Below are 16,183 nucleotides of genomic sequence, written 5' to 3'. Positions count from 1 at the left end.
GGGAGCCCGGGAGTCAAGGCTCCGTTTAGCCAGCAGGCGATTGCCGAGGGCAGCCTCTGAGGCGGGCTGTTTCGAAAGGCGGTTGAGCTAGAAGGCCCCGTTCCCGGCTGCGGGTGAGGCTTCCGTTTCTGGTTGGCTGAAGACGGAGCCAATGGGAGCTCTGCAAAAGCTGGTCTGGACCCAGGCGGGTGAGTGCGCGGGAGGGTTCGCGTCTCCCTGGTGTCAAAGCCGCTCTTTCCTTTTCGGGAGATCCCCTTCAAGTTAACGCCCAGCTCGTTTTTGTTTCCCTCCCCAAGAAATTGTAGCAGCTGCCCAGCCATGGCTCTGCCTCCGGAGAAAGCCTCGGAGCTCAAACAGATTATTCACCAGCAGTTAACTAAGGTAAGGGCTCTCCTTACCTTAAGGTAAGGTACCGCTGGGAAAGAAGGAGGAACCTATCTTTAAATATCCTCCAAAGCGGTTTTTCCATATGTTATCTGAGGCTTGTAGCAGAGGAAGCCTGTATCTGTATCTAGCTGTCTACATCCCACTGATTTTAATAGGGCTTCCTTCCAGGTAAGTGTTGATATTGCAACCTGATGATTGAGATTGGGGCTGCAACCTTAAAAAGCAGTTGTGATAACTCTTTGTTTTTTTATATGATGAAAGGAGCTTCATTTATTCAGTAAGCATACAAAATAACTGGCTTGATTTATAAGAAGTCTATTAATGATGCAAAGAATGGCAAACAGGTTTCCTAGGTTGCTTTCTGATGACTGGAACAAAGCCAGAACATGTCCAAAATGTGCACATATAACTAAGAGAACATTCATCTGAGTGCTATGAGAGCATTAAAAACTCTTCTCTTTCTTGGAATTACCTTTTAAAATTATATAAAGGTTGTATTGAATTTCATTCAGAGCCTGTTAACACATGTTAACAGAAATATTTCTGTTTAGATGGATGTTCACAGCAGGATTCGAGAAGTGCTTGCTGAGACCATACGTGAAGAACTGCCACCTCAACATCAGCAACTATCCCAAGAAGATCTAATGAAAGCCCTCACACGACGAGGAATCATTGATGATGTTATGAAAGAACTAAATTTTGTAACAGTGAGTATAATTTGAAGGAAAACTCTCCTGATGTGATACAAGAAGTGCATGGCATAGTTAAATACAGCTGTCTTTATACAAAATCACTTTTGATTGGTTTCAGTGTGATGCAGAATTTAAGAAGAGGTTGTGTGATTGTAGTCCTTTATGAGTAAGTTTAATATAGTTTTCATTGCATGGCTTGGAAGTACTGGATGCATTGAGAGCCTATAAACCACAGAAGCCCTATGAGTCACTTGGTTGTTTTTAATGAGCTCCTACATTGTTCTAGCTAAAAAAATGTGATATTTACAAACCTGTATTTTGATGCAAGTGAGCCTTACCCAGAGCTCCTAACTGTATGTAGCTCCCTGTGATGTGTCTCCTAGTATCTTTGGATTTGTGTCATGTGAAGTGTCCCCTGGATGAATATTTTGGTAGAGCATAATGTATTTCTGGGGTTTTTAATTATGTTGGAAGGATTGTAGGAGACTGACTTGAAGGTGTCCTTAATGATATCTTTATGTACTTCTAGGATATAAATGACAAAGAAATTACTTCAACTCCAAAACCCTCTACTCATTTTGTTGACCGACAGGCAGCAGTGCTGAAGAAAAGTATGTTCTATATTACCTTGAGTATTTGATGTACTGATTTTGTATTTTAAATGTATGTATATTTTAAAGCTAGTATTGTAAGGCTTTTGGAGTGGAATCAAATGTTGTTCAAGTGGACTTCCACTCATGCAGTGGAGCTTCAGCTTCCTCTTCTGCCCCAAGCAGCTCCTGCCACCCCCACCCCCCATATCTGCTTCAGAGGGTTTCCCATAACTTTCATAGCAGATTTTTGGAATGGATGGGCTGAAAGGGGGAAGGAGAGGAAAGTGAAGTCACATTGTGCAAGCAGAATCCTGCTCAGTTCACGAGGAGACATATTAGTTATAAAGTCTGGGTTGTATTCAACTTAATTATGATCAGGTTGGTATGTACATATACTGTACATGTTACCAAGTATCTGCTAAGACTAGTTTGATGTAGCAAATTAGAAAATGTAGATGTATGAGAACAATATGATCATAAGTCAGGAAGGAATTTTGGAGAATAATTCTCAGATAAGTGACCAGGCAGGATTATTTTGGACTATCCCTAGATAACCTTCTTGGTAGGGGAATTACAAGATGGGGCACTCTGTGGATGAATGGATTGTGGTTGTTTGCCATGACTGTTGTTGTAACCCTACGTCTTGGCTAACTACTTTTTTAAACCTACTTTCTAGTGTTTCCTATTTATGTTAAATACATTTTTTATGAACTGCTTGCAACTCTTTTATATTTATTGTTACACTTCACAGCAAATATTGACCCAACACGAAGGTATCTTTATCTTCAGGTTTTGGGTGGAAAAGCTTTTCTGGAACATCTGCAGGAATCAGAACCTTTACCTGGTCAAATTTGTTCTACTTTGACACTTTGCTTGCATTTCCGAAACCAACGTTTCCGCTCTAAACCTGTCCCATGTGCCTGTGAACCAGATTTCAGTGATGGTTTTCTACTTGAAGTATATAAGGAAAGCTTAGGTAAGGAAGCCTGCAGTCTAAAAATGAATAATGTGTTGGGTTGCGCTTCAGAAATAGTCCAAGAGTAATTGTTCCATAAACAGTAATATAGCCTGCATTCTTTTTTTAACATTCAGCATTTCATTAAGAGGCCCCACAATTCCAAACATTTGCCTTTATGTCCCTTTTCCTACTTGTTTTGAAACAAAGGGTCAAAGAAACAGAGTTCACTTTTAAGGATCCTGATCTTCCCTTTGCAGCTACATCTTTGCCTGTCTCATACCTGTCATATATTATGTTATCTAGGCAGTGGGCATACTTTTGGAGGAACTGCCTTGTCAGGCTAGATGTTCACCACTGCTGTTATTCCTTGGCTGCTTCTAGTTCTCTTTCATATCTTGATAATTTAAATATATTTGAAAATGTTTTAAAATTCTATTAGATCTTGTACTCAATTATCTGCTCTAATGAGAAAGTTGGCAAGCTTGAGTGAGTTGCTGTTTAACTTCAAGTCCCTTGGTAATAGCTTTCTAAGTAATGACCAGCAATCAAAACTCATTATGCTATTCTATATTGGGGAACCTCTGGCCCTCCAGATGATCATCTACTCAAACGCTCAGCAGCCCCAGCCAGCATGACCAATGACCTGGGATTTATAGGAGTTGGAGTCCACCATCATCTGGAAGACACAAGTTCCCCACCCTCATTCTGCGTATTTTTATACAGGTCAATTGTGTTCTGCTGTTATATGTAATGCTCCAGAATGCAATCCCCGCAAATCAGGGGTTGCCTGTGTGGATGGGAAATGCTTTTAACAGAAATGAGTTCTTAACTTCATTTTGCTGTGCTGCTGACAGGTGAAGCAAGTAAAATGGCAGATGCAACCACTATGCTATCAATTTGTGATCCAGTGCATATTGTCTTGATCAAAACAGACACATCTGGTGAGACCACATTAGTAGCATCCTATTTCTTAGAGTGGCGGTCTGTCCTTTGTGCAGAGAACAGGATTACAAATGTTGCTGTTGAACTTCTGGGTGTAGGTAAGTTTTAAGACTACTGTACTTCAACAGTGGAAAACAATATTGTCTGAGCGTGACAGACTACTCAAAATGAGACAGGAGCAGTAAGGGTTTAATTTAGTTGACAAAAGTAGATTACTTGTGTTGTGTAGTATGATTTAGTGGCATATCACCTAATGAGCTTAAACACATTTTTTTTTTTTGCTATTTGAATACCTGCTCTATTAAAATATATATTTGTTTTTGTTAACAAAGAGAGAAAATGTGGTATTTACCCAGTCTGGTAAAGGAACATTAGCCATTTGGTATAACATTTCACTCAACATGGAGCAAAAGCCTTCTACTAGATTAAGTGGCAATGGGGCGTAGGTAATATATTTTATAGTGATGAATAGAATTGGATATATAAACATATTTAAAATGTGATGTTAATAACAATGGAAAAAACCCATTGCAAAATGCAGTACAGATGGTATCTGACACCACCTATTAAAAAAGAATTTATACCCTCCAGCAAGATACATGTTAGAGATGTCAGAATCTGATATGCACATTTTGGAATTGTTTGCAAAGAAGGCCCTTTCGATAGAAATTCTTTTATTTAATTACATATATAATTGAGTGTGATGTGGCTTTGAATCCCAAGTGTATGCTCCTTGGTTACATAAAAACGAGTTATAGTTAGAATTTTATAAATATTGTTAACAGTAACAAAGCAAGTAATACAGTGGTGCCTCGCAAGACGAAAATAATCCGTTCCACGAGTCTCTTTGTCTAGCGGTTTTTTCGTCTTGCGAAGCAACCCTATTAGCAGCTTAGCGGATTAGCGCTATTAGCGGCTTAGCGGCTAAGAGGCTATTAGCGGCTTAGAAAAAGAGGGGGGGAGCGAAAAAAATCGCAAGACTCGCAAGACGTTTTCGTCTTGCGAAGCAAGCCCATAGGGAAATTCGTCTTGCGAAGCGCATCGAAAAACGGAAAACCCTTTCGTCTAGCGGGTTTTTCGTCTTGCGAGGCATTCGTCTTGTGGGGCACCACTGTACCAGGAAATGCAAAAACCTCAACTGCTCCAAATATAATGAAATGCCACACACAAAATCAGGAATATAGTTGTTGTTTTAACAAAGTTACTTTATAAGCTGTAAAAAAGGTCAAGCTGATAAATTTAAGCAAAATATGTATTTAGGAATTGAAATCTGACATTTCAAGGTAAAATTCAACCATATATTTTGTTCAACTTAATTTGAAGTTGTTTAACGTGTTGATAAATTAGGCTGCAAGTCTAGCCATGTATACTCAGAAGTAAGTCCCATTGAATTCAAAGGGGCTTACTCCCAGGTAAGGGGGTTTAGAATGGCAGTCCTAGTGATTCCCTCCATTACTACTTTAGAACAAATATTGTCATTATTTAATTGTCATTATTGTTTGATGACTTTTTAATGTACACTGTAGAGTTGTTGTTCATTAAAAAATTTAAAAAATATATTTGTTTTCTTATCAAGCCATGTATTTTGGTCCAAAGGTACAGAATCAAAAGTTTCTGTTGGAGTACTTAATATCAGACTTGAAATGTATCCAAAGCTAAATAAGACACTTTCTCAGGAAATAGTTACTACTCAAGTAAGTCTGAACTTATATAAGCACTCTTTTAAGCATTATTATTTTAATGCAATTCAGATTGATTTAATGTTATTCTCAATAAAGGAACTCTGAATATATGTTTCATTGCAATCAGTCACAAATGTTCTGCAGATGTCCCTCTCCTGATTAATCAAGACTGATGTCATGTTACAAACTTAAATCTTTATTACTTCTGCAGTACATTAAAGAGTAAAACACAATTCACAATTTAAAATCAAATTCAAGCAAACTAACAGCATAATCTACTACAAAATTCAGTAACTTTTGCTATCGTAATAAAACTATAACACTCTTTACTTAAAAAAACACCCTCCAGTATCCTACTCATTTACAGATTAAGCATTTTAACAAGAGAGTTAAAAGTCTCCAGCCATCTGACAACTTTCATATGCCTTCATTATTCTAAATCAGGCATAGGCAAACTATGTTTTGGGACTACAACTCCCATCCTCCCTAGCTAACAGGACCAGTGGTCAGGGATGATGGGAATTGTAGTCTCAAAACATCTGGAGGGCCGAGTGTGCCTATGCCTGTAATCTAAATCATGCTGTCAGATTTAGCCCATTCCTTTTCAACAGACATGTCATATTACAATTAATATTGAACACGGAATAAAAAGGCAATCCTGTGATTATGGATCTGTTTGCCTTGGGCTTGGAGAATTAGCAAAGCAAGCTTACATACAGTATTCTTAAAAGAGATTTTTTTTGCTCATATTTCCTCCCATTTTTTTGTTCTGACCATCAAGACTGACACAAGAGGGCACTGTCCATCAGCTGTTTTATATATATATATATATATATATATATATATATATATATATATATATCTCCACTAGTTAAACCAGACAGCATGAATTTATTACTGTAGTTTGCCCAAACAACCACTTTTCTGTCTTTTTCTACATATGCATGTAGATCAGACTGGGCAATAAATTTCTCCCTTCTCCTTAGTATCATGGTTTACTAATGTTCCCTAGAATTATTTCTTCAGTTTTACTTTATCTGCTTCTGATCTTTGTAGCACACAAGCCCTGCAGGTAAAGAAGTCCTTGCGTGATTACTAGAGAATTGGGTTGCGTTGCTGGTCCCACTCCCAAGGTTGTGTGGCTTGCCTCATCTGCAACATCCGTGTCTTAAGCTTTTCCTCTGCAAATGTAAACTTATGTGCATAGATATGTGTGCTCTGCAAAAATCCACACCTAATATATGGATATTGGTGTGGGAAGCCGGGAATCCCCACTCTCCAGTAATTCTTTGAGGATCCCTTCATCTGTATGAAGGTGCCCATAGTATTCTGGATTAAACAGATTAATCCTTGTGTATCTGGTGGAAACTACATTTGAGTAATGTGGAACTTGATAAATCATCTCTTGATGTGTATCAACAATGTACATAGAAAACAAATCATAGTTCCTTGTCCTAAGTGTTTGAAATCAATGTACATTCTTTTAATAAAAATGTCCAGGGTGAATTATATGATTCTGTGACTCCTGCATATTATTGCTTCAAAGCAAGTTTTGGAATACTCTGCTAGGAGAAAAAAATGTCCAAACCTATTTCTATTTCCTTTATTGACATTTTATTCAAAGCCAATGACAGCACTGGAATAGGCACAACCAATCTATATATGTTCTTCTGAAAAGCAGCAGTCAGAATCCAAGGCACTTTTGTACATGTTCTGGGAAATAGGGCTAAAAATGTATGTACATACATATATCACATAGTGTTCGTTTCTGAATTTCAGTTTTCTTTAGAACGCCAGAAAACAGCAGAAAAAGAACGCCTGTTTCTTGTTTATGCTAAGCAGTGGTGGAGAGAATATCTGCAGATTAGGACTTCACACAACACAAGACTGGTGAAAATTTTTGCACAGGTCTGTCAACTTATTTTTTCCAAAATTTACTAGTTTTTCCAAATTTACAGGTCCAAATTTACTGGTTTTTCCAGTACAACCCTGTATTCTATTCATTGTTGAGAACTGGAATATTTAACAGTTAACTTGTCAGAGTGTAAACTATTCTACCCCATAAGTCTTGGCTGCCTTATGTTTTACTGATTCAAAACACTTGTTTTCCTGCAGTAGAGGAGGAGCTCCTTAGATTGGTTGGCCCTTCCACTCATTCCACTAGACAGGCCTATGCAATTAAATAAGTTTATCTCCGAGTGACAATGAATCTCCCTATCAGTTCCTTCCTGCTTAGCTCTCAGTGTAGGTTGTTGATGGAATTGCTCATGCACCTTGGCAGGAGCAGGATTTTGGAAGTAAGATGACAATCTTTGCCTTCTCATCACCCTTGCACTCTAATAAGAATGAAACATTTGTAGTTCTTTTATAGAAGTAACCTTGAAATGGAGTAAAGCAGGACATTGTGTAGCTATAACCGTAAAACCTGCTATCTTCCAAACCACAATAAAAAAACCTAAGCGTTCTTGCTTTTGTTGGAGGCACAAATGGGAAAGGAAGTTCTAGAGCAGCTGTGGTAGAGAATCCCATTTTTTATATGGAAGATAATTGTTTCCATATTTTCTTTCGGTTAAACTTCATTTGATAGCCTTTTGTATATTTTATATGCAGGATGAAAATGGGATAAACAGGCCAGTCTGTTCATACGTCAAGCCTCTTCGAGCAGGCAGACTTCTAGACACGCCCAGGCAAGCGGCGAGATTTGTCAGTGTGCTTGGTTATGAAAGAGCCCCTATCATTGGTGGAGGAAATAGTAAACAAGAACAGTGGTGTACTCTTCTGGCTTTTCTATGTAGAAATAAGGTACCTGACACTCCTTAAGATACTATACAGTCATACCTCGGGTTAATTATGCTTCGAGTTGAGCTCGTTCGAGTTGCGCTCCTCGGCAACGTTACTTCCGGGTTTTGCTGCTTGCGCATGCACTGACGCTCAAAATGATGTCATGCGCAGAAGCGGCGAAAAGTGACACGCGTGCAGACATGCTGTCACTAGTTACGTTTACCTCTAGATGCGAACGGGGCTCCAGAACGGATCCCATTCGTATCTAGAGGTACCATTGTAATTCAAAATTTTATTGTGTAGTATCAATTCATGGTATAAATCTGTTTTAAGTCGTGGCTTCTTCCAACTCTATAGTTCTATGATTCTTTGAATCTATCCAGAAATCTTGCACTTTGGTATTCATGCAAACTTTTGTCCCATCTTAGCTTCAGCACCCATATTGCATGCTGCGTTTCCTAATGTTCTGCAGCAGCAGGCCTGAAGCAGGTAGAGTGAAATGGCCAGTAAACACACCCACATGCACATGCATTGCAATACTGTTCAGTACTTCTGTTGCAGACAATTTTCCATATTTTATTTCATAAACTTGGCTAGATGAACTTAGTATGAGCTTATTTATTTAAAAGCATTTATAAACCACTTAATATTTAAAAAACCCACATGGTAGATGTGTTACAGCAGCATTTGGAAGATTAAGAAGTGTTTAATTGCTTATTGAATTTCTTCTGTAAATATGCAGAAAGTGTTGCACATATAATGCCTGGACTACAGTGGATGCTATACCACTCTTTTATGACCAGCTAGAAAGTACACAGTTTCATTGACAACAGTTGTGGGTGTCCCAATACACATCCTCCTGTGAAAGCTTTTCCATGCCATGTAAGGGAGAAATGGCTGTGGGCATGAGCAGAGAAGGAAGCTTACCACCAGTAGCAGCCAGCATGATGGGGGTGGGCAGGGCAAGGTAGCGGTGAGGTTGTGGCTCTGCACATCCACTGGTGGAGCCAATCTGTCACTCCTGTTGTTGTGTCCTAGTAACCCTAACCTTACCATTGCTCTTCCCCATCCTGATAAGCTGCGGTGACATCCGTGTTAGGAAGGCAACTTGGCATCTCTGTCCCATCATGCTGGCTGCTACAGTATTGTTAAACTATAGAAGCTAATTATACTTTCCAGAATGTTGCTCAAGTAGAATTTGGCGTATGGCTTTCTCTAGTAGTGCTAGTAAGACCAGGAATAAGTCCTAGTGTACAGTTTCTGTATAAGGCTGTGAAATTCCTGATTCTAGGTTAATGATTGTCTGTGCTCTTAATCTTGCATATACTAACTGTGGGTTGTATTGAATCAAATTTTATTCAGTGTAGATACATTGAAATTAATGGACCTAAGTAATGTTCATTCATTTAATCAGGCCTCATCTGAGTAGGACTAGCATTGGAGTCAACCCTTTTTTTTTAATAACATCTATGTTAACATGATGGCAACATTTTTGTCACTAACCTAAACAAAGCAATTCACTCTTCCTCATTTTTATCTGTAAATCTAGAATTCTTGCCATTATCTGCTAAATTTTCATTAGATGTCAATTTAAGACACCTTACTTTTTTTTGGTATGAACTCATGTTATACGTTTTAATATATCCTCCCCTCTTCAGGGAGACTGTGAGGATCACGCTAACCTTTTGTGCAGTCTTCTACTGGGATTTGGACTAGAAGCTTTTGTCTGTGTAGGAACAAAGGCCAAAGGAGCTCCTCACACTTGGGTAATGACTTACGGGATTGATGGAATAATCACTTTCTGGGAGAGTTTAACAGGACATAGGTAAGTAAATCGATTATGCTGTAAAATTGAAGGCAAATTCAAGGAATCTTCAGACATAATACCAATCCACAGTTTAGTATTGCATCTGAACATTCTGCATGTGTGTCATTTGCTACAGAAATTTTATTAACCAACTCCCAGTTATGCCTAATGTGCTTTAATGTGTTTTTGCTTCTTTTGGGGGGCTTCTTTATTTGCTTGTTTTATTGCAGGAACATGTCTGGCATCCTGAATGCATGGCTCCACTAAAATGGCAAATACTGGGCATGCTGGAAAATATTCTGTGCTCAATCTGTAGCTACTCAGGAACATATGAATAACACTACAAGACTAAAAGAACATGGCACCACTTGGAGTCAGCTGGCCTGTGACTTTGGAAAAACTAATTGAAGCTCTCAGTCAGCTCTCCTAGCAATTACATAATGATGGCACTAATCATGGGCAGCAAATGTCACAATAGCCAGACTAACAACACTTAACCTATTCCTTCTCTAGGATATGGCTAGGGAGTATTTCAGGCAGGAATTGACAGATAGCCCAGTAGGGAGAAATGCCACAATAAGAAGTGGACTATACATACAAAACATGTGTATTTTCATTCAACTCTTGTCTGCAATCAATATTTTTAATACAATGCCCAATCATTACATTTAAGGGTAGTTGTACAATGGAAGATACCTGGTTTGGAATAGAAAGGTACAGCGACATGAGGAGCAGCTACAAGAGTGAGGGCAAAGTGTGTAGCCTCTACTCTGATGAAGTGTTGCATTAAGAAATGAGGAAAATGGATTCAAATTTTGGTTTTGGACATGCACTGTTAGGCCTGGGTGAATGGGGTTCATGCTTTAAAGGGGAGTGTACATTCCTGAGACTCGCTCCCAACTTCTTAAACATAGCTGATCAATGAAAACAGACAGTATTTTCTGTGCACCAGCCAAATGTCTATGTAAACTGAGAAGTACTTTGGGAACTTCCTAGTTCTGGCTTTAAACTACTTTACTTTGTAGGTTAACTTATTAAATCATACCTATTAATTTTCAGATATATCCACAATCCTATAAAACCTGATGATCCCCCAATTGTTGAACAACCCAAGCCACTGTATCCTTACCGAACAATAGGATGTGTCTTCAATCATCACAAGTTTTTGGCAAACTGCCAGCCTACTGATGCCGTAGAAGTCTGTTCCTTTGACTTGCATGATGAATCCAAATGGAAACCAATGAGTGGCGAAGCAATCAAATCTGTATGTTCTCCAGGAGCCACAACTGCACTTCCTCCTTTTCCTCCTCTCTGTGCTTCGTCAGTAGATGCTGCAGTGACAAGCAACGAACTGGAGTTGCAACTGAGAATGTTAGTGGTAGAACACAGGAAGGTACATACCATTATTTGTGTGCAAATTGGTGTTTGGCTGCTTCTGCATTTCAGTAGGTTAAAAGTTATTTTCAAAATGTATTTGAGTCAACACAGTTCCTTTCTTACATTTGATACTCGTGGTATGAACAGTTGGCTTTATCCCAACATATGTAGAAAGCAAGTACATAGGCACTATCCACACCTTGCGGAAATTCCGGATTTATGTAGATGCATCTGTGCATAAACTGAAAGCAGTTTGCTTTTACTCAGTCTGGTTTACCAGTAAAACAATTTACTTTATGTAAAATATACTTAAAGGTAAAGGTAAAGGTACCCCTGCCCGTACGGGCCAGTCGTGTCCGACTCTAGGGTTGTGCGCCCATCTCACTTAAGAGGCCGGGGGCCAGCGCTGTCCGAAGACACTTCCGGGTCACGTGACCAGCTTGACAAGCTGCATCTGGCGAGGCAGCGCAGCACACGGAACGCCGTTTACCTTCCCACTGGTAAGCGGTCCCTATTTATCTACTTGCACCCGGGGGTGCTTTCGAACTGCTAGGTTGGCAGGCGCTGGGACCGAGCAACGGGAGCGCACCCCGCCGTGGGGATTCGAACCGCCAACCTAGCGATCGACAAGTCCTAGGCACTGAGGTTTTACCCACAGCACCACCCGCGTCCCTATAAAATATACTTAAGACTTAGCAAATATGTTTGAAGCTTGTTTTAAAGGAACATAGGAAGCTGCCCTCTAGTAAGCCATATCATTGGTATATCTAGCTCACTATTGTTAACACTGACTTCAGTTTTTCTCAGCCCTATCTGGAGACACTTGGCATTTCAGCTAGGACCTTTTGCATGCAAATTCAAATCCCTGCAACTGGGTGAGCTCCCATTGTTCAGTCCCAGCTCCTGCCCACCCTTTGCGCTGCTCTGGTTCGCCAGAAGCGGCTTAGTCATGCTGGCCACATGACCCGGAAGCTGAACGCCAGCTCCCTCGGCCAGTAAAGTGAGATGAGCACCGCAACCCCAGAGTCATTCGCGACTGGACTTAACTATCAGGGGTCCTTTACCTTTACCTATGTTCAGGGTGAGTCCTTTAAAAGAGAGCCCTGTGGATACAGAGTACACATGTTCCACGGGGCCTCTTTTAAAATACTCACCCTGTAGTAATTACATTCTGACCAAAAGTGGAATTTTGAAATAATTGTGCTCAATTATTATTATTGCTAACTAAATATACTCTTGGACCTTTTAACCTGAGGTGGGCAGCCTCTGGCCCGCTGGCCTCATTAGGCCTGCCATTATATGCCAGGTATGGGACAGGTAAAAGCCTGGCTCAGCCAAAAGTGCAGTGCCTGTTCAAAGTGCTGCACAATACAGTATAGCATTTTGAAAGGGACTTCTGAAGACCTGTGGACAAAAAAATATCAGTTGACATAACAATAACATCTCCCCCCCCCCCATAAATTGGTCTGAAAGTGGTGGGAGAGAAAACATTCTGGACCACTGAGCTAAAAAAAGGTTCCCTCACTCCTATTTTACTCTATTAAGTAGGTGAACTAAGCATTGCTATGTACCTACTAGTCCTAATTCCCTTCTTTATTTGATTCAACATACAGGACCTTGGTCTTTCAACAGTTTGGGACGACCAACTTTCCTACCTCTTGTCACCAGCCTTGGCAGCCTATGAACTTGAACGTACCACAGGTGTTTCTTCAGGTAATGAAGAATTTCAAGATGCCATCAGGAGAGCAGTACCCGATGGACACACATTCAAAGGATTTCCCATTCATTTTGTACACAGAAATGCAAGGAGAGCATTTGCTGCGTGCCTTCGGTAAACTTCCTTCTGCTCTTTTTACGTAGTAGTGTTGCATACAGTAGTGCTTTTTTTGTTAAAAAATAAGGTGCCAATACTGGTATCTTGATAAAAATGTTGTGGGTGCAAGCACTAAAGGGCTGCCATGGGTAGCATAGATAGAGGTGACAGTACTGGTGAGGACCATCACAACAAGAGTGTTGCATAACATAATCAGAATATAATATCAGATACAAGTATTTATAGCTAATCATATAAGGCTGAACATATAAGATTCAATATTAGTTACAATAAAACAGAAAAAAGTTAAAATTACTGACCTACAAAAGAAAAATAATATGACATAGCATAAGGGAATAATATATATTCATGTAAGTTAAGAAAACGGAAACAAAGGAGATATAATTTAATAATAACTTGCATGAAAAATTGAGGCTAAATTTTTAATAATTCTCATATGGACCTTGAAGTATACAGCTGGTTATTTTATACATGTAGCTAGGTAAAGATAAAGGGACCCCTGACTGTTAAGTCATTGTGGACGACTCAGGGGTTGCGGCGCTCATCTCGCTTTACTGGCCGAGGGACCCGGCGTTTGTCTGCAGACAGCTTCCAGGTCATGTGGCCAGGATGACTAAGCCAATTCTGGCAAACCAGAGCAGCACATGGAAACACCATTTACCTTCCGGTTGGAACGGTACCTGTTTATCTACTTGCACTTTGATGTGCTTTCGAACTGCTAGGTTGGCAGGAGCAGGGACTGAACAACGGGAGCTCACCCCATCGCGGGGATTCGAACTGCCGACCTTCCGATCGGCAAGCCCTAGGCTCTGTGGTTTAGACCACAGTGCCACCCACGTCCTATACATGTAGCTAGAGATGAACAAATATTGGTTGTGTAGTCCTGCTCACTCATATTTTAGTTTTATATTCATTTCTGGTCAGTGGACACCTGTTAAGTGTTCTGGATGAAGATGGGTCATCTGTTAGTCAACATTTGTTAGAAAATGTATCAGTCAGCATGATATCATTCAGGCCATAGAAATAACTTGTGGAGTAAGCTATGCTTGGTATGGCTAAATTCATAGCAAAGGCTTTGTACAATTGGATGGTTAATTGCTATGTCAAACTTCAGGTATGCAGATTTGCAGATTAAGACAATGGCTGCAGTTAACCACTTCTGTAATGATCACTATCCTTACAATTTTAAAAAATGTATGAAATTCAACAGTTGTGACTGGTTTTTGTGTTTCCATTTCCCGAAATAGGTCTCCTTTTTGTGACGAAATACTGTGCTGTAGAGGGGACCAAGTGCGACTTGCAGTTCGTGTCAGAGTTTTCACATATCCTGAATCTGCATGTGCCGTATGGATCATGTTTGCTTGCAAATACCGTTCCGTCCTCTAAGAAACACTTGCACTTTGAACTGAAATCCCCCACAGTTATGTCAAAGTCCCATTGAGGTCAAATGCTTCTCACTATTAATGATGTCAGGCTTGCATTCTGATCCTGAACACATTTACTTGGAAGTAAATCCCATTTGTTTGTACTCAGCACTGCTGTTCCAGTTGCTCAGACTTACACTTGCGCAACTGAACTTGCCCATCATCTCTTCCACCCTGCACCCCCTGTGCACTCTTAAAGTATGCTCCAGTAGGTTGGAAGACCCTCCAGAGCAGATTTTGAGGGTGTGTATGGAAGGAGGTGAAGAAGGAAAAGTCCCATTGTGCAATTGGAACTCTACTCAGTGTTGGATACATCCCACTGATTTCAGTGCAGCATTTATCTAAGTGTGCTTAGGATCACAGCCTTAAAGAGACAAGATTGAATATTATTGTATTTAATGGTATGCCTTTAGTAAAGGCTTCTGCCACAATATAATGTTATGAGTTTTGGCTGTGTGATTGTGTTCAGAGTATCATGACAGAAAATCTTTGTATAAAGTGTAATTAAAGTATTATAAATGAAATGTACATTTTTATGTAATAAAAGTTATATTTCTTAACAAAAGGGAAGACTGCACTAATTGTCAGTTGGTGTCCAAATATTCTGTAGTTCACCTCTCTCTCTTTGTGTGTGTGTGTATCCGTGTATCCTGTTAAATTGCAGTGAAATTATAAAACTGAAAGACCAATGCATTTTGCTTTCACTTTGAACACACCATAACATAATGGAAAAAGAGTGTTGGTTGATTGTGTGTGTGTGTGATCATAATTTAAGAAAGTGTCCCTAAGGGAGGAGTCCTGTGCACAAGAATTTGGCATAAAGCAAGCTGATGTCAAGTTATACAAGATCTAAACCCAACTCTGATGTCAAGTTATACAAGATCTAAACCCAATTCTGTACCTAAGCCTGGCAAAGGGAAAACAAGCCTTTAAAAGAGTGCTGTATGCTGGGCTGCCATGTGACCACATTGAGGCTTAGGATCCAGTCTAAGTCTCCCCTCTCTGGACCCACCCCTAGAACAGAAAGTATGGTAAATGCTTTGAGCCAATGTGGATCTATCTACCCTGCTTGGGTCTTTGTCACAAGGCTGAAGGTGACCATCTTGCATACAAAACTTGTCCTGGACCTCTGAGCAAAGGGTCCGTTTCTCCCAAATTAATTCTGAAATACCACTCCGGAATTCACGGGTTTAGCTGGGGGGAGGAATGGCAGGCTCCTTATTAATTTAGTACTGAAGCACTGCGGCCAAGTTAGTCATATCCTGACGCTTGGCAAATCCCCATGCGGAAGGCTTTGGCGCCTAATTAATTTTCTTCCCTGGGGGAGGCCGGGCCCTCGTGGCTGGCTCTATTCCTCCCAACCCGGACACATGATATACCGGTATGTACACTTCTCCCCCTGGTTCATTCCCCCCGCTTCTTGCTGTCCTTGTTTCCCGCAGGCAGGCGGCAGTGTAACCCAGCAGAGCCCGAGGCGAGGAGGAGGGACGCCATTGCGTTGCTATGAGGTGACTCCCGCCCTCCCTACTCTCCTCCCCCTCCAGCCACGGACTGACTCGCTCTGTGGTGGCGGTGGCGGCGCTGCTGCCTGCCTGCCTGCCTGCCTGCCTGCCTGCCTTCCTCGCCGGTGACTGGGGCGGCTCACGCGCTTTCTTATTTATTGAGGGAAGCGGGGGGAGGGGTGCGGGGAGAAGAACATGAAGGCG

General features: G+C 40.5%; 1 protein-coding gene and 1 long non-coding RNA gene across 3 annotated transcripts; one reads left to right on the top strand and one right to left on the bottom strand.

Moving 5' to 3' along the window:
* Nucleotides 1-65: 65 nt before the first annotated feature.
* Nucleotides 66-15,092, top strand: CEP76 (centrosomal protein 76). 2 transcript variants are annotated; one of them, XM_081873534.1, is made up of 12 exons: nt 66-381; nt 939-1,094; nt 1,609-1,690; nt 2,424-2,648; nt 3,485-3,670; nt 5,169-5,266; nt 7,034-7,162; nt 7,865-8,056; nt 9,694-9,860; nt 10,902-11,235; nt 12,833-13,050; nt 14,301-15,092. In XM_081873534.1, exons 1-12 carry the CDS (start codon nt 319-321, stop codon nt 14,437-14,439), a joined length of 1,989 nt encoding a protein of 662 aa, XP_081729660.1. In that variant the 5' UTR covers nt 66-318; the 3' UTR covers nt 14,440-15,092. The 2 variants fall into 2 exon arrangements, with proteins under 2 accessions (XP_081729660.1, XP_081729661.1); XM_081873535.1 differs by lacking the exon at nt 7,034-7,162.
* LOC309348405 lies at nt 8,312-15,991 on the bottom strand. Its single transcript, XR_014159384.1, has 3 exons — nt 15,857-15,991; nt 10,972-11,173; nt 8,312-8,515 (listed from the first exon to the last, which is right to left on the bottom strand). It is a non-coding gene; the product is annotated as an uncharacterized lncRNA (long non-coding RNA).
* Between the last annotated feature and the right edge of the window lie 192 nt (nt 15,992-16,183).

The sequence above is a fragment of the Podarcis erhardii genome (genome assembly GCF_964252035.2).
Source record: "Podarcis erhardii genome assembly, chromosome: 8".
Lineage (NCBI taxonomy): Eukaryota > Metazoa > Chordata > Lepidosauria > Squamata > Lacertidae > Podarcis > Podarcis erhardii.
This window is presented reverse-complemented; position numbering and strand designations above follow the sequence as displayed.